Source organism: Urocampus carinirostris, chromosome 20 (genome assembly GCF_059441175.1).
Source record: "Urocampus carinirostris isolate Australia breed hairy pipefish chromosome 20, RoL_Ucar_1.0, whole genome shotgun sequence".
NCBI lineage: Eukaryota > Metazoa > Chordata > Actinopteri > Syngnathiformes > Syngnathidae > Urocampus > Urocampus carinirostris.
This window is the reverse complement of record NC_142368.1, coordinates 27,616,432-27,643,697: the sequence shown is the minus strand read 5'-3', so window position 1 is coordinate 27,643,697 and position 27,266 is coordinate 27,616,432. Positions and strand designations below refer to the sequence as shown.

General features: G+C 40.9%; 2 protein-coding genes across 2 annotated transcripts in view; one reads left to right on the top strand and one right to left on the bottom strand.

Moving 5' to 3' along the window:
• Nucleotides 1-13,228, top strand: part of capn3b (calpain 3b) — a 71,436-nt gene extending 58,208 nt beyond the window's left edge. Inside the window, exons 16-24 of the mRNA XM_088324708.1 lie at nucleotides 741-827; nucleotides 1,323-1,400; nucleotides 1,467-1,524; nucleotides 1,591-1,655; nucleotides 2,708-2,776; nucleotides 4,847-4,925; nucleotides 4,987-5,103; nucleotides 5,172-5,230; nucleotides 12,568-13,228. Coding sequence (XP_088180834.1) covers nucleotides 741-827; nucleotides 1,323-1,400; nucleotides 1,467-1,524; nucleotides 1,591-1,655; nucleotides 2,708-2,776; nucleotides 4,847-4,925; nucleotides 4,987-5,103; nucleotides 5,172-5,230; nucleotides 12,568-12,594 — 639 coding nt within the window. The 3' untranslated portion in view covers nucleotides 12,595-13,228. The remainder of the gene's footprint in view (nucleotides 1-740; nucleotides 828-1,322; nucleotides 1,401-1,466; nucleotides 1,525-1,590; nucleotides 1,656-2,707; nucleotides 2,777-4,846; nucleotides 4,926-4,986; nucleotides 5,104-5,171; nucleotides 5,231-12,567) is intronic.
• A 748-nt stretch (nucleotides 13,229-13,976) lies between these two features.
• Nucleotides 13,977-27,266, bottom strand: part of znf106b (zinc finger protein 106b) — a 55,343-nt gene continuing 42,053 nt past the window's right edge. The window contains exons 13-21 of the mRNA XM_088325051.1: nucleotides 26,213-26,347; nucleotides 26,029-26,145; nucleotides 23,519-23,710; nucleotides 23,384-23,446; nucleotides 21,640-21,759; nucleotides 19,111-19,182; nucleotides 15,002-15,073; nucleotides 14,703-14,849; nucleotides 13,977-14,632 (exon numbers count right to left, since the gene is read on the bottom strand). Of these exons, the coding sequence (XP_088181177.1) occupies nucleotides 14,576-14,632; nucleotides 14,703-14,849; nucleotides 15,002-15,073; nucleotides 19,111-19,182; nucleotides 21,640-21,759; nucleotides 23,384-23,446; nucleotides 23,519-23,710; nucleotides 26,029-26,145; nucleotides 26,213-26,347 (975 nt within the window). The 3' untranslated portion in view covers nucleotides 13,977-14,575. The remainder of the gene's footprint in view (nucleotides 14,633-14,702; nucleotides 14,850-15,001; nucleotides 15,074-19,110; nucleotides 19,183-21,639; nucleotides 21,760-23,383; nucleotides 23,447-23,518; nucleotides 23,711-26,028; nucleotides 26,146-26,212; nucleotides 26,348-27,266) is intronic.

Sequence of the window (27,266 nt, the reverse complement as noted above, 5' to 3'; positions counted from 1 at the left end):
GTAATGGTTGCGTCATTTTGAAAAAAGCAGTATAGAGAGGAATTTGATAGTCACTTTATATTTACTGTTGTTGAAAACAAAATATTTAAAGTGCAGTTGCCTATTTCTACTTGACAAGTTGTCTCAGGTTGTAAGAGTTTGATTTATTTATTTTATACATCAGTGTTAAACATACCTTATATTGTTAAATTGTTTTCTTTAGCTGTGTGAAAATACTTGAAGTCCTGTAGAATATGTCTACTTGAGCAGTTGTCTGACTAAAGATTGTGATTCATTCTATAGAGTGAAACTTTCTTTATTTTGTTTTACAATTGACTTGAAGTACAGTAGGACATGTCAACTTGACCAGTGGTCTCATTTTGTGAAAGTTAGATTTGATTTATTAAACTCAATTCATATTGTTTACTGCTGGTTGTTGTTTTAAGATATTGTTTACTGTTTGTTTTAGTTGCACTTCAAGTCCAGGATAAATCTGTTCCTGGTAAAATTGACAAGGTACTATTATGCAACTACCTGTCTGTTTTTCTCTATTCAACTGACTCGGAAAATTTCAAATTCTTTTAAATAAAACAACTTCTTTTTAATGTAACGGAAATAGTTAATTTCCCAGGTGACTGTTTACTTTTACTATAGAGTAATTCTGTTACTCATTCGGTTGGACGAAGCAGTGAGTACCTATATCTAATTACCCGTTACTTTTTAAAGTAACGTGCTCAACACTGTTTGTTCTTGTTTTTCAGCCTATCATATTCGTTTCCGACCGAGCGTTCGCCAACAAAGAAATCCTCCATGACGGCATCAAGGGGGAAAAGAAGAAGAGGCCAAAAGTAATGTTGGTTGAACTGCAATCTAGGGAGGTTCAAATAACATCATTTGGGGATAAATATATTGACATCTCTGCTAGCTAGTGTTAAGTGATCCCAACACCTGTTTTTACCCCTTGAGTGCTCATGTTCCCAAGAAAAAAATCCTATTATCCCTGTTTGCATATTGCTGCAAGCATGGACTGGAAGCTCACACACTTTCCTGATGTCTGACGATGCTTTTTCTGCTATTTCCGCCTAAAATGAACTGCAGTTGTGTGGCTGCAATCCATTGATCTGTTTTCGGCCATACAACCCTGAGAACGCCTAATCTCAGGAAACTAAACAGGGTCAGGCCTGGTTAGTTCTCGAATGGGAGACCGCCTGGGAATACCAGGTGCTATAAATAATTCATTTGCCGCACGCTCTGATGCAAGAGCACTGACTGTATAGAAAGCCTAGTAGAACAGAAAAATTAAGCAGGTATGTTGCAAAACATTTTTTTTTTATGTTGAGCAGAAAAAACTCCTCCAGCCAGAAGAAGAAACCGAAGAGGAGAAGCAGTTCCGTGCAATTTACAAACAAATATCCGGCGAAGTACGTAAAAAGCCGACTTATTTTGGCCTCAATTGTTTCGTTTAACATATGGCTCCATTCCTTCAGGATATGCAGATCTGTGCCATAGAGCTCCAGGGCATCATAAAGAACGTGGTCTCCAAATGTGAATGAACTTCTGCTTTATTTGAGGAGAACCTTCATTCCAATCAAGCTTTTGTTTTTCCCGTAGTGCACAACAAGACTATGGAAGGGTTTAGCCTGGAGACTTGTCGCAGTATGATCGCACTGATGGATGTATCCTTAACATTTGGCCCATGATATTTTATCATATACAGGTGTTAAAAAATAACAATGGGGGTTAGTGCAGGGGTGTCCAAACCTTTGAGAAAGCCGGGCAGATTTGGTATGCTGAAAATGTGTGAGGGCCGAGTATTTAGTCTGGCATTCTTTGAACAGTCTTTAATGAATTCACCCTCCGTGAAAGGTTTGCAGTGGTTGGCGGTCAACGGTTCGCCCTCATATCTCGCCTTTATATAGCGCTTTTCAAGTCAATGAAGACTTCCCAAAGCGCTTTACAATGTGCTTCACATTTACCCATTAACACACACACTCACACACCAATAGCGGCTGTGCAGCCATGCAAGGCGCCAACCTGCTTATTGGTTCAGTGTCTTACCCAAGAACACTTCGACATGCAACACGGAGGAGCCGGGATTTGAACCTGCGATCTCTTGATCCCCAGAAGAGCGCTCTACCTCCTGAGCTAACGCTGCCCATAGCATTTTCATTTGGCTCGCAGGATCTCGAGAAAAAGCTCTACTGTGCAGTTTATTTCCAGTTAGCCACAGTCTCTTGGCAAATCAGGCAGACGCAGTTGTTTCAAATTTCTGTGAAAAATACTCTAATTTCCACTTGTCATGAAAGCGGCAGCCCTCACAGTCAACTTTCCTTTTCTTATTTACAGTCGCCATAGTCGGAAATGGGTGGGCTAAAATTCTCACAAAAAGCTAAGGGCAAGGTGGCCAAAGGGTTGCTGCCATTATCTGGCAAAATGGTGCTTCTTTTTTTTCTTCATACAAATGTATTTTATACTGCGGTCAAAATGACTGGCTGGCCACATATGATTAATTTAATTACAGAGGCCGCGGGCCGGTAAAAATGTGATCACAGGCCGTAACTGTGCCCAGGGCCTGACTTTGGATATGCCTGTCCTAGATGACACTTTTCTTATGTGGGTCATTGGCTAAAAAATAATTTTTCCAGCGCTACATAAACTCATAAAGGTTGACAAACTAATTTCAGTGGACTTTATTCCTCTCCATTTCCATAACTAGCCTAAATTACAGACAGATGGCACAGGAAAACTCAACTTTCAAGAGTTCAAACATTTGTGGAGAAAAATCAAGCAGTGGCACGTGAGTTTGTTTCCTCACAAATACACAGTGATTGGTATTGTGCCGTTATAGATTACGTCGTTACATAACAGCGGTATTTTTCTTTGAATAAAGCGGTTTCCCCCTCTCCTCCTAGTTGTTTATGTCACATGTTTTTGGATCATGTCACCATTGAAAATAGCAACTACCATATAGTTAGATATTGATTACGAATACAGTACATCTACAAGGTCAAAAATACAGTACAGTACGTGCTGCTATTCTCTGCTCACAGGGTTCTACCTGGCAAACCGGTGCGTATGCGTGAATCCCAGCATGCTCTTAGTGTCCCCTTTTCGCTCTGTAAACAGTCCTCTGTATAGTACCATTACGAAGAGCTATAATTCCCAATAGACCTCACGAAAGACATGCTGGAAAGTGGACAAGGAGAAAAGAAGAGAAGGAGACTTTTGTTGGCCATCGAAACAAAGCAAGAGATAATAAAAAGGTATGCGAAAACACACCGCTGGGCAGGAGGAGTTCAGAGACGAGGAGGAGGAGAATGCACCCATCATTCCATCAGCCCAAATAAAAGACATTTTGGCAAAATTCCATGAACTCTCAGAAATTCACCCAGAAAAATTGTTGAAAGGTCGGGTTATCGCTCATTATGATGACGTCTGCTTTGCGTATTCCCAACGGATTGTCAAAAGCTGGCAAAAGCAGAGGTCATCAGATCATTTTTTTAAGAAATGCGAGGCAAAAAAATACTGCTGAGGACCATTAAACAGAGAAGCAAGTTAAAAGGTAAATAAATGTTTTAACAATTTCATTTATGATTTGTCTTTTTTACATTATGTGCCTCTTGTTTTGTTTATTGTATGGTATTCTAATTTTAATATGTATTTTCTTTCATTTTGTGATACTCTTTTATGATTTATTTTTGCGGGGCTTGGAATGAATTAGCGCATTTACATTCTAAGGCGAAAGAAAAGGCCAATGAGCGCTAAGTCGTGAACCCGACTTGTCTCGTTTGCGAACAAAATGTCTTCTCTTGGAAATGAAGAAATGGAGCCGGCTTCCCACCAATCAACATCTGTTTTCCTCCGAAACGCCACTTTCTTTCTTATGATTAGTCAATATGCATTTTTGGAAGGATTCAGTGTTGTTGACTTTAAATTCGTTGAGCATAAAAAACTGTTTTGTATTTTATCTTTTTTTTGTAGATTCATAAATATTTTAATTATATTTTCTGTGTTTTTCAGTGTTAATGTTATTAAGTAAAGATGTAAAGTGTATTGTTTTTTTATTCTTATATCTTTCTTATTCATTTTGTAATTGTATATTGTTTTCTTTCGTTTCTTTTTTTTCCCCGTTTTTGTGGGCTTTTTTTATTTCCCCCTTTTTAAATCATTTTGTGCATAATCATTCATGATAATTGGTAAAGGATTCACGCAACAAAAACAACCTAAAGAGCCGTTTAGGACCTGAAAGAGGCGGATCTTTTTAGTGAGCCGAGCCGAAAAAATAAAACAATTCACTAAAAGTAGTAGAAATTTCCATCCCTACAAGAAAACTCCTGTCACTGCAGCGTTTCGTTTTTGCTCAGAATTTTCAAATTCTTTGACATACAAAGACTTTTTAAAGTATCGGAAATAGTTACTTTCCCTGTTAACTGATTAAATGTAAATTATTTGCACTTATATAGTGCTTTTCAAGTCAATGAAGACCTCCCAAAGAGCTTTACAATGTGCTTTACCCTTTTACACGTTAACCAACCGATAGCAGCATCAGCCTTGCAAGGCCAATACCTGCTATCAGGGGCATTCAGTGTCTTGCCAAGGACACTTCGACATATAACTTGGAGGAGCCGGGAATCAAACCTGTGATCCAAGACGAGCGCTTTACCCCCTGAGCCAATGGCGCCCCATTTTACCATAATTCAGTTACTAATTCAGTTACTTTTTGGAAGAAGAAGTGTGTAACTAACTAATTACTGTTTTTAAAGTAACATGCCCAACATAAAACACGCAATTATGAAACTTAACAATATACTATTCAATTATACAGTACGGAGGCATGAATAACACAGTAATATACATTTGTTTGCAGGCCATCTTCCAAAGTTACGATAAAAACCAAAGCGGCTCCATCAACAGTTTTGAAATGAGGAACGCCGTGAATGATGCAGGTGAGTGATCAATTTATGCATCCTGATTTCCTGTTGACTGTTTTTTTTGTGGTCCTTGAAGGCCTCCACCTCAACAAACAACTGTACGACATCATCGCAATGCGCTATGCAGATAAGCTCCTCAATATCGATTTAGACAGCTACATTTGCTGTTTTGTCCGACTGGAGGGAATGTTCAGTATGTAAACATTGCAGGGAAAATGTTGTGCTTTCATTTTGCAAATATTTCTTCACTTTCGCCTTTAGGGGCTTTCAATGCTTTTGACAAGGACGGAGATGGCATCATCAAACTTAATGTGCTGGAGGTGAGCCCAATTGTCATATTATTACATTTTATTATATTTTATATATATATATATATATATATATATACACATATATGTGTGTCCCGACGGATCACCACCTTATCGTGGTGGGGCACTTTGTGCGTCTCCATGACTCCTAGAGCTATGTCGGCGGGAGTCTCGTACTCCTGGCAGGGTTACCCAAGCCGAACAGGTCGAAGGGTAGAGTCCAGACTAAGAGTGATCCCAAAAGCTGGTGGCGGCACGCTTTGAGGCGGTTTCCCACAGACCTGGATCCCGGCAGCCGCCTGCAGTTGTAGGAAAATGCCGGTCGTCTAGGGTCTCCCTTGCCACTGGAACCATCTTCTTTACAATCAAGAAAGTGGCGTTGGGGAAAGCGCACCCCTTACGCCACTTTAAAAACCATCATTGCGCAGGTATCCTCTTTTACCTGAGTCTCCGACCACAAAAGTCTGGCGGCGATGGAGTATCCAGTGACGGGAGCAGGTTTGAATGAGCTGGAAGCTCTTAGCTGAACCTCTGCACGTCAGCGGCACAGGGCAAGGGTCGTTAGCAGCTGGGATTGAGTGGCAGCTGTTTCCGGCAGACCCCTGTGCGTCTGAGCAGCACTATTTAGTGGCCACACTGCTCACCCCAATTGGGGAAAGGCCTAGAAAAGGTGGCCTAAAGATTGCCCACTCAGCACAGTACCGGACAGGAAACCGCGCCTGTCGGGACATTCCACTATGCGGTCGAAAAACAATAGGATTTAGAATTGCAGCATGGAACATAGGGACACTCCTGGATACCAGTCTGGACAGACCACAGCGCAGAACAGCACTCATTGCCAACGAGCTGAAGCGCTATAATGTGGATGTGGCAGCACTCAGCGAGACCAGACTCCTTGAGGAAGGCTCACTCAATGAAGAGGGAGAGGGTTATACATTCTTTTGGAAGGGATACCCCATGGGCGGACACCATCTTCACGGAGTTGGTTTTGCAATTAAGAACACCCTACTGCTGAAGCTTACAGAGTCACCAGTGGGTGTCAGTGAAAGACTAATGACTCTTCGCATCCCACTTGCAAAATGCAGACATGTCACATTAGTTAGTGCCTATGCACCAACACTGCCATCGAATGATGAAGAGAAGGATCGCTTCTACCAGGCACTCGATGACATCCTCAGTCACATCCCGAGGAATGACAAAATCATTATGCTTGGTGATTTCAATGCAAGAGTCGAAAAGAACTTGGAAAACTGGAATGGTGTGATTGGTGCCCATGGCATTGGAAAAGTTAATTCCAATGGCATTAGACTTCTTAGTCTGTGCGCGGAGCATAACCTTACCATCACAAACACCATCTTCCAACAAAAGAATAAATATAAGGCATCCTGGATGCATCCCAGGTTCAAACACTGGCACCTGATCGACTACGCGATCGTGAGGAGGGCTGACCTAAAGGACGTGCTCATTACAAGAGCTATGCATGGGGCAGACTGCTGGACCGACCACCGCATGATTCTGACAAAGGTCAGAATGCATGTCCGGCCCCTAGCACGTCAGGGTGGTTCAAAGAGGAAGACACTCAACTGTGCCAAACTCTCCACCACCCTCTTTGACACTGCAGCCCAAACCGAAAAAACACCAGGACTGGTTTGACTAGAATGCCGGAGAGGTCTCAACCCTCCTGGACAGAATGCACAAGGCGCACAGAACCGCCCTGAACAACCCACAATCTCAATTCCATAAAAAGCTATGGCAAGCCCTTCGTTCTGAGGCCCAGACAACTCTCAGAAAACTGCAAGATGAGTGGTGGATCTCAAAAGCCAATGAAATCCAGTCTCACGCTGATAGAAGCGATATGCACAGTTTTTATGATGCAGTAAAAACCATCTATGGCCCCAGAAACTGCTCCCTGGCACCTGTTAGATCTGCTGATGGAACATCTCTAATCAAGGATCAGGCTATGATAGTGGAGCGGTGGGCTGAGCATTTCAACACCCTGCTCAACCAGCCCACCCCAGTGGACCAAACTGTCCCTGCAGAGCTCCCTGAACATCCTACATTGAGAGACCTCGACCTCCCGCCAACTTTCAATGAAATCCTGCATGCAGTCAAAACCCTGAAAAACAATAAATCCCCTGGACCTGACAACACCCCAGCTGAACTTCTCAAGGTAGGAGGCTACCTCTGTACACGGACACTGTTTCACTACATTTCAGAGGTGTGGAGACGAGAGTGTGTCCCCCAACTGTGGAAAAATGCCAACACTGTGACCATCTTTAAGAATAAAGGAGATAAATCCATCTGCTCCAACAGTAGGGGTATCTCTTTGTTGGCCACTGCTGGAAAGGTCCTTGCCAAGGTCATGCCCCGCAGACTCATCTCCACAATATCGGAACGCGTCATCCCAGAGTCACAGTGTGGTTTTCGAAAGGACAGGGGAACAGTCGACATGATCTTTGTGACACGTCAGCTCCAAGAGAAATGCCGGGAGCAGCACAAGGACTTGTTCATCGCCTTTGTCGATCTCTCAAAGGCATTTGACACAGTGAACAGGGACCGACTGTGGCAAGTCCTTAAGAGATTTGGGTGTCCACCCAAGTTTCTCACCATTCTTGCACAGTTCCATTCAGGGATGACGGCCAGAGTGGTAGTTGGAAGACAACAGCTCAGAGCCTTTTGGCGTTGAAACTGGAGTGAGGCAAGGCTGTGTGCTGGCTCCAGTTGTCTTCAACATCTTCCTTGTCTGTGTTACAACACTGCTACGTAGAAGGATGGAGAAGCAGGCTGGGTTGATGGTAACCTGTTTAACATCAGGAGGCTACAGGCAACTACCAAGCTGACCTCAGAGACCATCATTGAGCTGCAGTACGCTGATGACTGTGCCCTGGTTGCCCATACACCAGAGGCTCTGCAACACATTCTCTCGGCAGCTGTAACTGCATACACCAGAATGGGACTGACGATCAACACCCAGAAAACCGAGGTACTCTGTCAGTCCAGTGCTGACCTCCCACCAAACCCAATAATCCTCATAGCAGCAGGGCAACACCTGCTCATGGTGCCCACCTTCAAATATCTGGGGAGCATAGTGTCTGACACCTGCTCATTGGATGATGAGATCCAGAGCTGTCTCAAGCAAGCATCATCATCTTTCGGTCGACTAAGGAGAAGGGTCTTTCAAAACTAAAACCTTAGACTCCACACCAAAATGCTGGTCTACAGAGCTGTATGCATCACTACATTACTGTATGGATATGAGGCATGGACTAGCTACAGCCGCCATCTGAAGAGCCTGGAGACCTTCCATGTAAGATGTCTTCAGAAGATCCTTGGCATCACATGGAGGGGCAGAGTGCCGCACACAGAGGTGTTGGAGAGGACAGGCAGCTGGAGTCCATTATGGCTCAACGCCAACTCAGGTGGCTGGGGCATGTTGTTCGAATGCCCAGCCACAGACTGCCACGCCGTATCCTTTATGGTCAGTTACATCTAGGCCAACGCAGTGCTGGTGGGCAGAAGAAGCGGTTCAAAGACCAAATGAAGAACATCCTGAAGAGATGTCGGATAAACCCCTCCTCACTGGAGGAACTTGCTTCCTGCCGTGACCTCTGGCGCTCCCACTGCTCACAGGGAGTGGATTATATGGAGGAACAGCGCATGCAACACCGTGCAGCAAAGCGTTCAAAGAGACATGCTCGCCAGGCCACCCCTGCTCCCCCCAGCACCCCCTTCACATGCTCTGTCTGTAACCGCATCTGTGGATCCAGAATCGGACTGTTCAAACATCAGCAGACTCACAAATAAAAGAAGATGGTCATCATCGAATCGATGGACAACCCCAAGCATATATATATATATATATATATATATATATATATATATATATATCATCTCATCTCATTTGCTACACCGCTTATCCTCAGTAGGGTCGCGGGGGTGCTGGAGCCCATCCCAGCAATCATCGGGCAGTGGGCAGGGGACACCCGCAATTGGTTGCCAGCCAATCGCAGGGCACATGGGGACAGACAACTCACTCGCTCATCCACACCTAGGGACAATTTGGACCGGCCAATTCACCTGAAATGCATGTTTTCGGAATGTGGGATGAAACCGGAGTGCCCGGAGGAAACCCATGCAAGCACGGGGAGAACATACAAACTCCGCACAGGAAGTTTGGAGCTGGATTTGAACCCACGCAGGAGGTTCAAGACATCAAGACATGAACTGTGCTGCACATGCGCTAACCACTGCGCCGCCGTGCTGCCTATATATATATATATATATGTTGGCATTTTTCCACAGTTGGGGGGGCACAGTACTGAGGTCATGAGATCAAACCCCCTGTGTGGAGTTTGCATGTTCTCCCCGTGCTTGCGTGGGTTTCCTCCGGGCACTATGGTTTCCTCCCACATTCCTAAAATGATGAAATGAAATGAAATGAAATGAAATGATCTGCATTTATATAGCGCTTTTCAAGTCAATGACTTCCCAAAGCGCTTTACATTGTGCTTCACATTTCCCAATAGCGGCCGTGATCTGTGCAGCCATGTAAGGCGCTAACCTGCTTATTGGGGGTAACTGGGGGTTCAATGTCTTACCCAAGGACACTTCGACATGTAACACGGACAAGCCGGGATTCGAACTGGGATCCCTTAATCCTAAAACGATCGCTCTACCTCCTGAGCTACTGCCGCCCCAAAAACATGCTTGCCGGGTAATTGGCATGTCCAAATTGTCCCTAGGTGTGAATGAGCTGTCTGTCCCTGTGTGCCCTGCATTTAACTAAGCAACCAGTTCAGGGTGTCCCCTGCCCACTGCCCGAAGATGGGCTCCAGCACCCCCGCGACCTTACTGATGATAAGCGGTGCAGATAATGGATGGATGGATATCTCTCTCATATATATATATATATATTTATATATATATAATAAAAATACATACACATACACACACACCAGTCTTGAATCAGGGACCTTTCACGTGTTTGGCAAATGTACTAACCACTGCACTGCGGAATCACTGGCATGTATATATTTACATAAAAGGGGTGGGACCATATTCTTTGGTCACGATTTGAATGTATCACAATACTAAGATGCCCATTCAATTGATATCACGATTTAGGATTTTTGCGACTCTACAAGTCTTACAATTTGAGGTAATTGATGATTTCCATTTAAATATATTTCCTAAAAAAAGCAGCTTTAATCGTACACTTCTGACATATTAAACCTGGAATGATATTTAAACCGCACATCAGCCTGTTTCAGTCAGTCCGAAAGCTGACATTGTCAGAACCCGAACAGACGGTGGACCCAAACGCGTAACATTTTCACACCAAGCTTTATTTTACGGAAACGGGGCAGTCGTGAGTTTCAAACGCCAGTTAAAGCCAGACCTTAACATTATTTACTCCATTATTTGATAAAGAAACTGTCAAAAATATAACTCCCGTTACAAAGTTCAAAGTTACATAATTATATCCTAAATATTGCATATGTTCAATACCACTGTTTTTCCAGACTGATACCTCTTAAGTACTTACTGATACAAAAACTTTATAGCATTAGTACTTTGGATAAATAACATTTCCAACTATATAAAATGATTTGAAATAGTAATTTTCTATCATTTATAAAACTAACTTTGCAAAGGACACACAATAGAAGAAATTTTGACATACCACCTGGTATCAGCCCAATACAGCTAGCTGATATCGATACTCATCCATCCCCAATATATACATGCATTCAGGTCATCCCACTCTTTTTCCAGACCAATACCTCAACTCATTAGTAATCACTGATGCCATTATCTGATACATTAGTATTTTAGATACAATTTCCACCTATAATTTTTCTCAACATGATTTGATATGGTAATTTTCTAAAATTGACACAACCATTTCGAAAAGCACACACACAATAGAACTGGGATCTCAAACTCACAGCCTGAGGGCCGCAACTGGCCCCCGAGATGATAAACGGACAGTATGTATTATTTTCTCACTAGATATCGCTGTATTCTGTCGTGTCACCAAAAATGAGTGTAAATGCACAACGTAAGGAGACAAAATTCAAAAATGCAAAGTGACAAAAACGCACCTCATTAATTTTGAAAAGAAGAAAAGAAAGGAAAAGAGAAAAAAAATTACAAAAAGGAAAGAATGAAAAAAAGGAAAACAAGGCAAAAGTAAAACCAATACTGGTTCTCACCCATTTCCGATGTACTTAAGCTGAATCAATCTGTATATTTATATTTTAAATCAGTCTACATTTTCATAAAAATGTGGAAAATGAAAAGCCTCATTGCTGATACAATGTAGAAGCTTGATCTATGTCCTGGTATCAGTACAATACAGATATCTAAAACTGGTATTTGCTCGTCCCTGATATTTATATTCATTCAGTTCAATTCAATTTTAGTATTAGTCATTTCATGGTTTATTAACAATGTTTAAAAGGAACCGTGATGGTACAATATTGATATTTACAAACGCCCTCCTCAAAATATCCAGATTAAAATGTCACTAGATGACAGCAGATAACAGCCACAGTTGTGAAGACCAATACTGTACGTTGAAATTGTTATTAAGATTGATATTCAATTTGCAGCCTGGGAGTTTTCTACCCAAAGCCCGCCCACTTAACTATGGAAGAGGAATTTGAATAAACAGAACAGCAGCGAGATCTTATGATGCATTTTTGTTGGAAAGAAATTCAGGTATAAGTTGATAACAGAAAACACTTCTTAGTCTATCCAATCCCTCTCTCTCTCTCTCTCTCTCTGTGATAGCTGAAAAGAATTTGCTCATCAAGGAGAGAGCAGCAGTTATTAAACATTTAATCTTTAAAGGCGCAGGAACCACTAAGAAATAATCTTGCACTAGTTTCCCCAAATGAGACGTTGAATATTGTGAATTAAATAGCGCTCTTACTTGGGATCCTATAGTATGACGTTCTTCAATGTGTGACATCATCACCCAAGCACATATCGTTATGTGTTATTGTAGATGGCTGCCGTGTTGGCTTGAAAGAGAACTATGTTCACATTTGCATGTTGGTGAATAAATATGCCAAGATCTTGACCAAGGATATCCTGCCCATCTTCCTTACACACTGTCATGATTACCAATTCGGGGCACCTGCGGCTGCCCCGGTGGCGCCAACAGCCCTGGTAGCTGATTGGCTCCTTGCCACAAATTGGTATGTCTTAGATATTGTATCATATCCATGGGTGCTGAAAAGTATCTATCGGTGTGGTTAAAAAGGGATACCAGACATCCCAGACTTTGATACACTGTGTGCCCACAAGATCAAATGTTTTGCTCCCTTTGTGCTCTTTTCTAGTGGCTTCAGCTGACCATGTACTCGTAAACACTTCAGCCCTCGACTTGAGTTTCTACAAGCAAGTCTTAAACGACAATGGACCTACAAAAATGCAGGGTTTATACACCATTTTAATTGACAAATCCAAGTACATTTTAAGGACTGTCAAAGCCAATTTTAGAATATTTCAAGCACCATTGAAAGAGGAAATCCAGTGTAAATCAAGTATTTTACAGAGCCACAAATATATATCTGCTATCTTTAAACATGCATGTGCATTTATCAAGACATTAATTTTTAGATCTTTTGATTAAACATAATTGTGGGTCTAAAGAATATGTGAGAAAACATTATTGAGGAAAATCTCTTTCCTTATAGGTGATGGGTAAAATGTAAATGTGTAGCTTACATTTTCAGTTCTTCCGATTACAATTTATCACTGGGAAACGCAACTTTTAACCTTTTCATGGCTTTTAAGAGGGGTTGGGAACCTTTTTGACCCAAACAACAATTGCAGCAAAATATTTTAAGTTTTTTTGAGAGCGCAATACCATATATTTGAAGACACATTTCAGCAAAACCACTAAGCCCGCTCTCCAGACAAAATGTAATTTTTCAGCACATTTTATTTAACTGTGTGACGTTAGATGATTTTATAACATTTATGAAATGATAATGCCAGAGCCTCTATCCCATATATACAAATATATCACTTTAAACAGTTACTCAATGTTGCTGTTTTTTTTTTCAAAACAAGGCGGAAGCAGTTGTTTTGTAAAAAAGTCACAAAATACTGCAAACAATGAAACTTGCCTTAACGAGCAGACAGCATATACAATTGCAGAGCTCCGCCCCCCTTAACGCTTACCCAATCAAATTGCTCTGTGTGCTACGCTAGCGTTGCTAGCTGTTTACTTTATCTTCTGTGGGTTTTTATCATATAGTGACTCTACAGTGAACCCTAATTACTTTATAAGCTTCCGTAAAAGGGATTTCTTAGCAACGTACAGCCAAAATGGGGTCTGTTGGTGTGACACCTTGAATGCAAACTGTATTAAGGAGTATGCGCTTTATATATTGGACCGAACCATTAAAAAACGTGCGCTTAGTTGGCCATGTACGTACAAGAGTGCATTCATACATATTTCTTAGATCCCTGTTTGGGGGCGATGACGCTTCATAAGACAATGCTATACTAACTACTGTGAGCTGCTGTTAATCACAAGGAAAGAAATGCAATGGCAAAGTGAAATCATCCAGAGAGCAGTCATTTCTAAGCAGACTTGTTAAAAAACAAAGCAACAATTTCAAGTATTTAGAAGGACTTCACGCCAAATTCAAGCCCTTTTCAATCCTTGAAAACACGTTAAAATTCAAGCATTTTCAAGTATTCAAGCACCTGTACAAACCCTGTTAATAATGTGCGAAAACCTTTTTTTGTGTGTTTTTATTTCAAAAACCAACCTTTAATTCTGAAGAAGTTCTTCCAACACAATTGACTTAAAAGTTTCAGGCGGAAAACATCTTTTGAGTTGAGGAAAGAAAAAAACAACATACATTTATCCAAAGGGTAGAAAACGCAAATGAAACAAAAACAACAACAAAAAAGTGTTCATTTGGAGAACAAATTGTTTCTCTAAGGCAGGGGTGTCAAACTCAGAAGAAGAGAGAATGAAAAAGAATATAAGAGAGAGAGAAAGATAACGATAGACAGTGATATGCAGAAAAAGAGAATAGAAGACAGAGAGAGATAGAGAACACAAGAGACAACAAGCGAGAGAAAGAGAGACAAAGATATATAGAAAGTGGGAAAAGGGAGAAAAAGAGAAAGAGAAAAAAGAAAAGAAGATAAAGAGAAAAAAAGGAAAAGAGGAAATAAAAGTGAGAAAAATAGAGAAAAATGTAGTTGCTCTGCGAGTGGCGCCTGGCTTTGTCAAAATCAAGTACATATTTCAAACTGCCACTGATTTGATGCCTGTGATCGAAGGAAACAAAACAAAAAAGAAGAAAATCTTCAGCTAGTGCAGTTTCATTGTGACACCTCGCTGTCTTCATCCACATGAGCCTGGATGTGTGCAGGAAGCTTCTGCAGATAAGACACAAATTAGAATTCGATGCACTAAAATATAATAGTCACTGGCGAGACGTTCAAGGACCTCTTTGACTGCCTGTTGAGTGGGGAAAAGAGCACTGCAGCCTCTCCAGCGACACGTCACCGCCTTCAGACTGGGGTTTGTGTGGTCCTGGACAAGGTGCTGGAGCAGGTGCTCCGTCATGCCGAAGATATAGGCGCAATTTCGCCACTGCGGTCGACACAAAATGGAGGAGAAACGCACGTTTGCTAGTTTTCTTCCCCATGTATTTCACAAATTAATGTTTGTCGTCTCCAGCCTTCAATGGCTCTGAATGTGTTTGGATTGACTTTGGATTTCAGAAATTGCTATTGTTTTCTTACCCAGCAGCGGTAATTGTTCATCAGGTTGAGTTTGGCAGCTTGAACGCTTCCGTCGTAGCAACCCGTGTAAATCTGTGAGAAATGACGCAAGATTGGTATTAAAATACTATATAAGGAGTTACACGTTTCCATATTACAACAAGCCTGAAAAAGAAAATTCTTACTCCCTCACTTGGACTCTTTAAAAACTAAGTAATGTATTTTCATGACTATAAGGCGCACGCAAAAGCGTCAGCTTTTTTAAAATTTTGCAACGCGCCCTATCGTGCAGTCCACCTTGTCTCCTGTAAAGCGCTGGACAGAGACCAGTTCAGTGGTTTTAGGGTTGGGGGCCCGCCCCCGAGTCTTGGAGGTGACAGATTCGAGCCTTGGCCAAGTCAAAACTTACAAAATTTTAGGGTAAAATCGCATGTTTTCATAAGATTATTCACAATTCCAACTTAAACAGACTTGTATGCGATCTCCTGTGACTTGTATGCGATCTCCTGTGTCCCACTGAGGACACATAATGTCGCTGGCAATGAGTCCACTGTTTGCAGAAGAACTCATAGATGCTAACGCCGTAGCGTATCTAGCAATTAGTAATCGTTATCATCTTGGTGCTTAATTTCATGAAAAGGTGTCATTTTTCCACCCAGACCAGGACTACAGGGGCGCAGAAACTTCCAGCCAGGGATGTGATTTTTCCTCTAATTCGCGGAATTCCGCTTTTTTTATCTCCAAAATAAAATTTTAAAATTTCCGATTTTTTAAGTGGTAAAAAATCCGATTTCGTCTCTACAGCATTCCATTTTAGTGTTTCGGATCTTTCAGTTACGGATCTTGCAATTGGTTGAAGTCTCCGTGTTGACCAATAAACGCGCTTGTTATATAGGCATAGGAGTATGCCATTGTTCATTTCTCACACGTTTTTGCCGGGTGTTTAAAGAAAGATGTCCGTGATCGAACGCAAAGATGCTCCGCGAGTTAAAGAAATTGATAAGATCGTAAAAAACAAGTTTTGATGGGACTGGTTAGAGAAGGAATTATCTACAAATGTTGGAAAGAAGACTGTGACGAATTTGTTCAGTGACTTTATTCGGAAGATCGATCGTGCCGGGAAAGCGCTTTGCATTTGGTGCCATGATACCATTGACTATGGTGGGAGAGGTTTCAAAGCTCTTGAAAGTCACGCAAAGAGCAAAAAACACGTGAAAGAACTCCAGTCAAGAACAACAAATTATTCCATCGCTGGAAGTTTCGGTGCCCAAACGAAAACTCCAAAACTTTACGGCCTCCATCCCTTATTTACATCACAATCGGAAGCGGTAATAAAGAGACGTGATCCACCCCAACAACCTGTACCAGTTGCTGATAGAGTCGTGAATTTTGAGGTAGGTGGTAAACTTTTCAAATTTATTTGACAGTTTTCCCATTTTTTTCGATAATATAACGTAATAAAAATGGCCATAAATATTTAACAATTACAATAATAGATTTTCATGTGTACATTACACCAACACTTTACTGTAGGGCCTATAATTATTGTATTTTCATTTATCAAATATTCGGATACGCTGCTATTAAAAAAATGAATTATAACATTTAAAATATGATTTAGGAAATTTAAAAATATTATTAAGCCTATAAGTAATCAAAATTATTGTCAGTATTTATATTTTTTAAATTAAGTACTTGTATGATATTCTACCATTGATTTTCTTAATGGCCACGATATTATTATGGTACATAATTTACTTAATATTAATAACATGGTTAATCATTGACACAAACTCAAATGAATGCTGCATGTTTGCACTTTTCAGGTTTTAAGATGTTGACTGTCTTGATGTATGCAGTTACAGAGATGATCTTAGTCGAATGCATGATTGTGTTTTTACCAGAGTCCCTTCAAGGCATCTGCTTCTGACTACCCCTTTTCGAACATTTTGTGGGACATTATTTCGTTGTTGACTCATTGTTTTTGTCCTGTTTTTATTTTTATGTTCGAAATAAAATTTTTCATTCAAGGCTGTAAACTGACAGAAATTGAACTGAACAACAAAGCCAACCAACTCAGAGAAAAGGATATTTTCTATGGTGGTGTCACCAGCAAACTGATGGATTCTTCCAACAAGTCGTCAGTTGTGTTCAAGTTCAAAGCCAAAGCCAAGGCAGCATATCTGGCATGTGGTCTGTACCTTCAGAAAAAGTTGCCCATGAACAGCAAGCTTCTGAAAGCAGCCTCTGCCATTGACCCACTTGCCAGAGGACACAGCTCAACTTTAAACCAACTGAAGAAGCTGTCATCGTTGGTCACCAATGTCCTTGATGAGTCAGAGCTGGGGAACTATGATCTCGAGGTGAGAGAATACCAGTTGGACAGTGAGTTGCCAACACCTTTGGACTCAGAGGGGAAGGCAATTGCACTGGATCGTTGGTGGGCTCAAGTCTTTGCTGTTGGAAGATACCCAACCTTGGCCAAGATGGTGAAGGCTCTCATGAGTTGCTTCCATGGGCCGCAAGTAGAGGGGGCCTTTCAGTGTCATGGGTGATGTCCTGAACCCCAAAGCATGCAGAATGGACATAGCCACATACAGTTCTATTCAGACTGTGAAATATGCCCTAAGAGCAAGAAAGACCACCTCTGTCAGCCATTTTGGAAGGAAAGACATTCTGATGGATCCTGTGCAGTCCAAACTGTGCCTAAATCTGAGGACATCCTCCAAAAGGTACAGGGAGGAGAAGGATGCAGAAGCAGCTATGTTGTCTGCAAAACGAACAGAACTTGCTGTGAAACAGGACACCCAAATGAGCAAGGCTGCCTCAAGAAGAACCATCAAAGCTGCACAGAAGCAGGCTAGAAAGACCCATTCCAAAGCAATGAAGTCTAGGAGGAAGTAGTGTTTGTGTCATGTGAATGGATTGTGCTCAAAAATGAACACTTGTATATTCCTGTAAATATGTTGAATGTTTTAATGAGTAGAAAATAGAAAACAATATTTGTGATGTTAAGTGATGTTATAATTCATCTAGAATGTGACAGAAAATATAAATTTCAGAACTTTGAATGAATTTCATGTTTCTGCATGGCCAGTGATTTAGTAGTTCATTGTGTATGCACATGACTCCGACAGATAACATCTTCTGCTATAACAAAGACATTTGTGGTATGTTCTAATATGAGTTACTTTTCATTTGGTCATGATACAATTATTTGTTCATGAAATTTGAACTCTTCAACATGATTTATGTGTTAACTTAGTAATCACATTAGTTAGATATGATGATATTCTCAGTGATAGTTTTTAAAAGCAAAGGCAGTCCAATGTTTTTTAATGTGACTGATTTTGAGTTGACTTAAACTGTAATTTTATATGGGATAGTTCAATATACATTGAAAATTTATGCTGTTGTTTTGTCTATTTCTTTGTCATCTGAGTGCATTGAAAGTACTTAAAAACACGGAAAACCCATGAGCTCCGGGGGGCTTCGCCCCACTTGTCCCCCCACCAGGGCACTGCCCTGGACCTAGCTGGGTGCCCGCGGCCCCCAGACCCGCTAATTTTCAGATAATTTCACTTTGGTCAAATCACATCCCTGCTTCCAGCGGATTGTAATGAAAGGAATGGACTGTCGACGCTTGGGATAACGTGTCTACCTGGACTATTGTTGTAACTTTCAGATAGATACTAGAAAGTGACTCTGAAAGTGAAGGAAGTAAACCTTTACATGAAGATTTATTAAAGCCGTTCTGCTCAGAAACAGGTCAAGGATTTTGATGGTTTGGTTTGATATGGATTACTGGTTAAAAAAAAAAGTAAGAACCAAACTCTTATGCACTAGCTTTTTTTTTTTTTTTTTAAAGAACTTAGTTAAATAAATACTTAAATAAACAACAACAAAACACAGTTTTGCTTACATTCTATTTTTAATTACGCACACATGTATGCTTGTCTGTGTTGTTGTAAGGCGGCCGCAGAAAAGGGCAACCGCGCCCTATCGAACAGTGCACCGTGTTAAATACAGAAATAGAAGCACCTACAGACACTGCGCCTTTTAATACGGTGCGCTCTATGGTCGTGAAAATATTGTAAGAAAAAAAATTGTAAATAGCTGACGGCACTCACCACACTCTGGTTGATAGCCATGCACATCACCATGTCGCTATGACCGCCATAAACCTGCAGGCGGTCGTGGCTCTGCAAAACGACAACATCAAATCAAGCTCTATTTAGATGAATGGATAGCGACAGACAGACTCACACCTTTACTGTAAAGATAGACCTTTATTGTTCCCCAGGATGATATTTTTTTGCCAGACACAGCCAGATAAACATAAAAAGAGGACAAATCTAAACAATACACAGGACATCACACCTGCAGATGGCTGGATAAGATGATTACAAAGAGTTAAGTGCAGCAATAGCAGAAGGGACAACGCTTTTACTGAAGCATACCCGCTTCCACCTTAGAGTTCTCTACCTGCGGCCCGAGGGCAACAAGCAGAAGTAACTGTGTAATGCAGGGGTCAGGAACCTTTCCGACTCGAACTGTGACGGCAAAATATTTAGATTTTTAGCGAGAGAGAGCCATACATTTTAAGAGAAATATCAGCAAAACCGCCAAATTTGCTCTCCAGACAAAAATCAAAATTTTCAGCAGATGATATAACACTTTTAAAATATGAATAATGCCACAGCCTGCGTTCCACATAAAAATGGACCACCTAACTCGTCTTGCTCCCGACAAATACTGAAGATCGTTAGGGCTCACTTTGACCTTTTTTCACCCTCATAAATAATGGTTTCAAAACAAGGTGCAAGAAGGGATATTTTTGTAAAAATGTTACTGCAAACAAGGATACTGACATATTTAGCCTTTGGTGCAGGCGGTGCTGGACAGAGAAAAGTCGGTGCGTATATGGCTCAGTCATCTCCTTCTGCTTACCAAATTGCTCTATGTGTTTGCATGACCATTCTGGGTGTTCACTTTTCCTTCTGTTTATTTTCATCATGAAGTGTCTCAACAGTGAACCTAAATTGTTTAATGACTTTCCATATAACTCAGGAACGTACAGCCAAAAAGGGGTCTGTTAATGTGACACCTTGACTGTAAACTATCGTAGTGACTATGCTCTTTATATAACGGACCAAACCACATTGACCATTTGTTGCACGTTGGGTCTCCGCGCACTCGCCCGACTCTGTGCTATTCAAAATTTGAAAGCCATAGACAAGAATTGCATTCGTAATGCTTTACCTCCAAGCCATAGGTACTCATGAAAGATCCATATACAGTATGGCTTGCAAGCCATTGGTTCCCGAAGCCTGGTATAACGGATGATCGAAATCCCTATTAATTGTCCTGGCCATACGTGTGATGGTTTTATTGTTGAGATGTGAGCGGTTCATGATGACCAGATTTAAATAGATCTGGTATGAATGAAGAAAAAAGAAGCATTGTAAGACAATCGAATTAAACCCTGAGATGAGCAGTATCTTCGAAGATTTACCACAGTATATTCCGGCCACAAATGAGCTACAGGACAATTGATTCGCAAGTGCGCAGTCGAAATGGCTATAAACTTTTATGGTAGGAGCGAAGTATAAATGAAGGCTAAAAAAAAAAAAAGGGTCATTTTTTACTGGAAAGAGGGTCTCCGTTCAAACAGGTTCTAACAGGAACTGATATGATGCGCCCAATTCCTGGCTACAAAATAAATTGTAGCTGACATGGTGGAAAAAAAAACCATGCAATTTGTAAAAAAAAAAAAAAAGGATGCAACTTTTCGTACATACATCTGGGCTAAAAGAGGGTCAAAATAATAGCCGAGGTAAGCAGTTTCTTCAAATTTTATTACAGAACATTCTCAGCATAAATGTGCGACGGGACAATGGCTGTAGGATGTAGAATGTGCGGTCAAAATAACTATTCCTTTCTTAATAGGAGGGCAGTCCTAAGCTTGAGTATAAGGAAAACCTAAAAGAAAGATGATCTTTGTTCAAACTGGTTTTAGCACCATTTAATATGACAAACCAGTTTCTTGGCTAGAAAATAAAACACAGCTGATATAATGGAAAAAAACAAGTATTTTGTAATAAAAATGGAAGCGGCTTTTAGTCCTCCGTGTGTTCTTTTTGTATACAGCTTGTGAGACGGTCAAAATAAATGCTGAAATGAGCAGTTTCTTGAAAGTTTATTAGAATATTCCACCCACGAATGAGCGAGAGGAAAATGGCTTTTATGCTGGGAGGGCTGAGTAAAATTAAAAGCTAAAAGAGATTGGAATTTTCCACTGGTAAAAGGGTATTAGTTCAAACAGGTTCTAGCAGAAATCAATATGACTAACCCATTTCCTAGGTACACAATAAAATACAACTGAGATAATGGAGAAAAAAAAAATTGTAACAAGATGCGACTTTTCTCCCCATGTTCCCTTTTCTTTTTTAATCCGGGTTGTGAGACGGTCAATATAAAAGCTGAGTTGAGCAGTGACTTCAGGGTATTCAGGGCAGAAATAATGACTTTAGATTCACAAGTGCGATATCAAAACGACTGACAATTACTTTTATACTGGGAGGGCGGTTCTAATGCGGAGTAAAAAAGAAAGGGAAGTGGATTATTTTCTTTCTGGTTACAAAATAAAAGACGCTTACCTTGAGTTCGTAAACTCGAACTAGCTTGTCCAGGCAGCTGGTCACCATCACGTTGCCCAAAATGACGATGGAGGTGACGGCGTGGCCGTGACCTTTGAAAATCTGCATCAATTCCCCTGTCTACACAATTAAGGACCATATTATTCACTCTAAGAATGATGGCAATATATCTATTTAAAATGCTTGAAAATGATTGCCAATGATACCAGATATCATAGCAAGCTGATACCAGGCCAGATATCAGGTTAGCAGTACTTGTGACAACTATTTATATTAGTATCTTATGACACGCTTGAAGCTTTAGGATCATAGTAAATGCTACTTTGCGGATTTCTGCATATCGTTACGGTTTCTGGTCCCCATTAACCGTGATAAATGGGGGATTACAGTACAAGGTGATGTACCGATACACGGTTCATACACCTCTTCATGGCTGAATTAAAATACTTTTTAAGGACGTTCAGGGCAATTTTTTCCAGTAACATTAAAAAAAAAAAAAAAAAAATTCAGCACCGATCAAAAGAACACAAACCTAAACATTAGTTTCAAAGCCCAATCTTTTTTTGAAACCCTAAAATCAGTTTAAGACCTTAACTTGCAGCCCAAACCCTAGCTTTACATCGAATCCTAGCTGTAAGCCTCGCTCTAAACCTATTTTGAAACCCTACATTCAGTTTAGAACCCTAATTTGGAGCTCAAACCATAGTTCCTAACCCCTTAGCCTGTTTCAAACCATAACCCTGGCACTAAACCTATTCTGGAACCCTACACTTACTTTAGAACTCTAACATGGAGCTTAAACCATAGTTCTTAACTCAATACCTACCCCAACTCTAGCTCAATGGTTCCCAAACTTTTGCACGCTTGTGCCCCCTTGGCTACCCAGTAAATTCCTAGCCTAAAACCAAAATAGGTCCAAACAAGTGATGCACTGCCCTTATTCTGTGCAAGCTTCATTTCCTTGTCCTTTGTTGACTCTGGGACTATGTTTACGGAGTCTGCCATGACACCCAATGAGCTCACACGGTGGGTGTGGCATAGTGTGGTGCTCGCAAACTTTGAATTGCGTTTATTGGCTTGTGCTATTAGTAAAACTTGTCTGATTGGTCGGCGCCCTTAAAATTCGAACAGTAACAATTGTGGTTGCCCAAAACGCCATCACCACGACAAAACCTTGGAAAAAACGCAGTGCTTTGCGGTTTCACAACCGCACTACGTCACATCGCGATATCAATTCGATTTTGGTTAATAGTGCAGCTCTAACGTGTTGCGTACACAACGTCAAACAAACGTTCTGACTTCGGACTGCCGCCCCCTACCGCCCCCTTCTTCCTCACCGCGCCCCCAATGCCCCTTCTTCCAGATCTTTCCTGGGGGCGGTACCGTCCACTTTGGGAACCACTGCTCTAGCTGTAACCCTAGCCCCAACCCCTTTTCAGAAGCCTGAATTTGGTTTAATGGCCTAATAAGGAGCCTAAATCTTGGTTTCTAAACCTAGCTCCAATCCTGTTTTGGAACCATAAAATACGTTTGAAAAACGTTTTTTTAAGCTCAAACCCTAGCTACTAACCCTAGCCCAACAACTCACCTAAAAAACATGGTAAGAATTTAAAGCTTTTACAAGCACTTCACCTAAAATTCAAGCATTTATAACCTTGAAAACATTCACGCATCTGTACGAACCCTGTGATATCACAGCTTGTATCAGTAAAGAAAATGTGATACCAATGTACATTTCACTTACATGGATGTTGTGAGCATGAACAGATGTGTCACTGGAACCGCTGTAAACCATTTCGTTAGCCACCTGCAACAAACCAAGTCAGTCCTCTGATTGGCTTGCCACACACCTCTCCTTTTAGAAAGACACTATTCTTACCTTCATGCAGAGAACAGTTTTGGTGTGGCCTTCGAGCGTGCGCAGCAATAAACCATTCCTGGAGTCTCGAACGCTGATGGTACTGTCGTAGGAGCCCACCAGAAGCACTGGCCGGGCTCCCTCCTGCGTGGTTTGCAGGCAACTGATTCCTCGGGGACCGTGGCACTCGAACACGTCCCGGACTTTCAAAGTCTATGATAGAAGGAAAGCTCACCGATAGATTTTGGCGAACACACTGTCGGCTTTAACTTCAGGGTTCGTACACTTTTTAATGGCAAAAATTCAAGGACTTTTATAGCCATTTTTTCAATTTCTCCAGTATTATCAACCCCTTAATGTTCCTGTAAAATTCACCTTAAATCCTAATCCAAGACGTACCCATAGTAAATTAAATGTTGTTCTTGAACAGTTTGGTCTCTTATGAAAGGTAACACACTAAAGTTTTGTCCCAAACTGAAATAATCAGTGCAAGCAATGTTCCCTCTAATTTTCCACAGGTCTTAGCGTTCACACAAAAGTCGGTGAGCAACGCTTGAAACAACAGTGAGCAACAGCGATCCCAAATCTGTCAACTAAGTCATTATCAAACATGTCCAATACTTGACATCAAGTTACATTTTGCTGAGTTTCCGGCAATGCAAAAAAAAAATTTCATTTTTGAATGAATTGACTAATGTATTATTGCAAAGGTTGTACGGCCTACAAACGTCATTTGTTTTTATGACACTTCTTTCACAAGATTTCCATTTCTTATTTTTCCTGGTATCTTTTGTCACATAATACTAACTTTTTGGGGGCCTTATTTAGTCGGTTGCACGATACACAACTGTATTTAATCACATTTTTTAGTGGAAGTACAATGTTGGAATCAAGATTGACTTGGTATAATCGGAAATTATTTGAATGCAACACAAACTTTTTCTTCTTTTTCCCTGTTATTTTCTAATTTTTTTTTAATTCCTTAAAAAAAATCTCGTTGTGTTTATTTTTTCCTAGCCGTTACTTTTTTGTTTTTGTTCTCGATTTACTTTTTGTTTCTTTCTTTTATTTTTTTCAGTTTTTTTTCTGAATTTTTCCTTCTTTTTTCTCTTCCTTTTGTTTTTTTTCCTCAGCTTTTTACTCCTTTTTCATTTTGTTCCTTTAAGTCATTTTGTGCATAATTTTACATAATGTTTGGTCATATAGGGATGAAAGAAGCAAAAACAACCTGAAGAGCCGTTTAGGACCCGAAAGAGCCGGTTCCTTTTAGTGAGCAGAGCCGAAGAAGCCGGTTCTCGAAAAACTGCGCTGGATAAATTTTCTTGTGCGCTGAGAATGTGGAGGGCAGTGCGTGATTGCGCATGTGCACAGCTTAGAGGGAACATTGAGTGCAAGTGCTATTTACATTGAGTAATCCAAGTTGTAATACACAGAATTAAAATATTTTTTTTGTCCCGTGAATTTTTTATTGCAATGAAATGCCTGCAGAAGAGTGTAGCATGGGCATCTTAGCTGGAAAACAGGCTAAACAATAACTTGATGCCTAACCTGGCACCTTGTTAAATCTGATCATATCCATTTCACATTTTTGTAAAGGTAGGTTAAGGCGTTTCTAAAATTGCCATTTGGAGACGGCTAGTATTCTACTCTTAAACGTTTGCAAATTTGAATTTTACTTTGGCCAATATTTTAGCCATTGTGAAAGATTTGTAAATGTTTGACTTCTATTTTCCAGAACACTTGCGCATAATAATGGTGTGTAAAAAATAAATCACAAGTAATGTTACACGTGTTGATTTTTGGGTCTAATTTGAATACACTTTGTGTATTGTTCTTTTCAGAATTTCGTTGGCTAACCAATGTGTAAATCATCATTTGAATTGGTTACTACTGGCTAAAGAGAATTAGTGATTAAGAATGCGGTTTCAGTTTTATCAATACAGGCCCTTTATAGGCTAATGTGGGCTGTGGCCGAGAGTGGTGTCAATCAAAAGGTCAGAGGCTACTGTAATGCACTACTCTCCGACCTCCCGAAGTCCAAAATTAAGAGCCTACAGCTGGTACAAAATGCTGCAGCGAGGCTTTTAACCAAGTAAAGAAAGTTTGATCACATTACCCTGATTTTAGCTAACCTGCACTGGCTCCCAGTTAACACACACTTGACTTGACTTAACGGCCATGCACACGTATGACAGTGCTCTGTATAGGTGGAGCATGCACTTGTGCCCTTGGGCGCAACCTGTAGGGGGCCATGACGCTTCATAGGACATGAGCATACAGCTGCCTTTATTCATGAAAGAAAAAGAAAGGCACTGGCAAAAAAAAGCCACCACATAGCAGTGTCGGCGTCATTTTTAAGCAGACTTGTTTTAGTTCTCTTCATTTAATGCGTGGTCTATTTAATGGGACAGTTGAGAAACATGGCAACAATTTCAAACACTATCCAGAATTCAAGCACTTGGCAATCCTTGAAAATACAACAACATTGAAGTCCAAGCATTTACAAGGATTTCAAGCAACCAACCCTGTACCTTGGCGTTGTAGGTGGCCACCGAGCCGTTGGCGAGGCCAACAAACAAAATGTTCCATGCCGTGTGCAAACACAGCACCCGATCAGGGAGGGAGAGAGTATACAGGCACTTCTTCACCTGATGACAAAGACAATAACAAATACATGTCGAAATCGGGGTTTGATTACCATTTCATCGTTCCTACCTTGAGGTCGTGGATGCGAACAGTTTGGTCGCTGGAGCCGGTGTAGAGTCGGTCTGATTTGTTAAGGACAGAAGATACTAGCAGACAGTTGATTTTGTTTGTGTGGCCATCAAACACGGCAAGGCACTCCTGCGTCTGTTGGAGCAGAAAAATATTGAAAAGGTGAGTTAGGGATATTTCATACGAATTCTCTATCATAATAGTGACCCAGCACTGGTGAGTTATTTTAAGGACCAGTCTGCAGGCACCTCAGATGTCCTTAGGGGGCACCTTGTTAAACCCCTTCACTATTTATTACTGTGTTGTTACTGACTGGTGGTGATACAAGGGAGGAGGACTATTTGCGTTGAGTCAGTGGACCAGCCTCTGGACCTAAAACATGTCAACGCCTGCATCGACCAGCCGGCAAAGATGGGAATCAGCGTTATTGCTGTTATGGACTTTTTGGACGATTTTACAGGCTTGATGTGTTGTTGCTGTCATGCACTTCCTGGACAAATTTCAACATATTACCTACTGTTTTCTTTTATTGATGTTTGCCATGTTTTGTGTACTGTTACCCAATGCTTAATCTATTGCACCATGGTGATCCAGGAAGAAGGATTACGACTTGTGAGGCCCCTTCTCAAGGTGTGTTCTTTTCCTCGTGCTAAGGTTTCAAGTTTTTCCTTGCCTGCATGATGGTTTAAGATCAGGGGATGGTGTAATTGTAACCTGTACAGTGCTTTGAGACATCTTGTGATTAAGGGCTGTACAAATAAATATGACTTGACTAGTTACACTGGTAATTTTTTTTTAAGAAAGGTTTGCCTCTGCTTATCTGAGATTTTTCTTGGCCTGCCACTACAGGCCTCAACTAGAACTGTGCCTGTGGGCTTCCATTTTCACATTATGTTCCTCAGAGTGGAAACTCACAGCTGAAATCTCTAAGTTAGCTTTTTGTATCCTTCGCCTAAACAATGATGTTGAACAATCTTTGTTTTCAGGTCATTTGACGGTTGTTCTGAGGCTCCCATGTAGCCACTGTTCAGAGAAGACGCAAAGAGGAAAACAA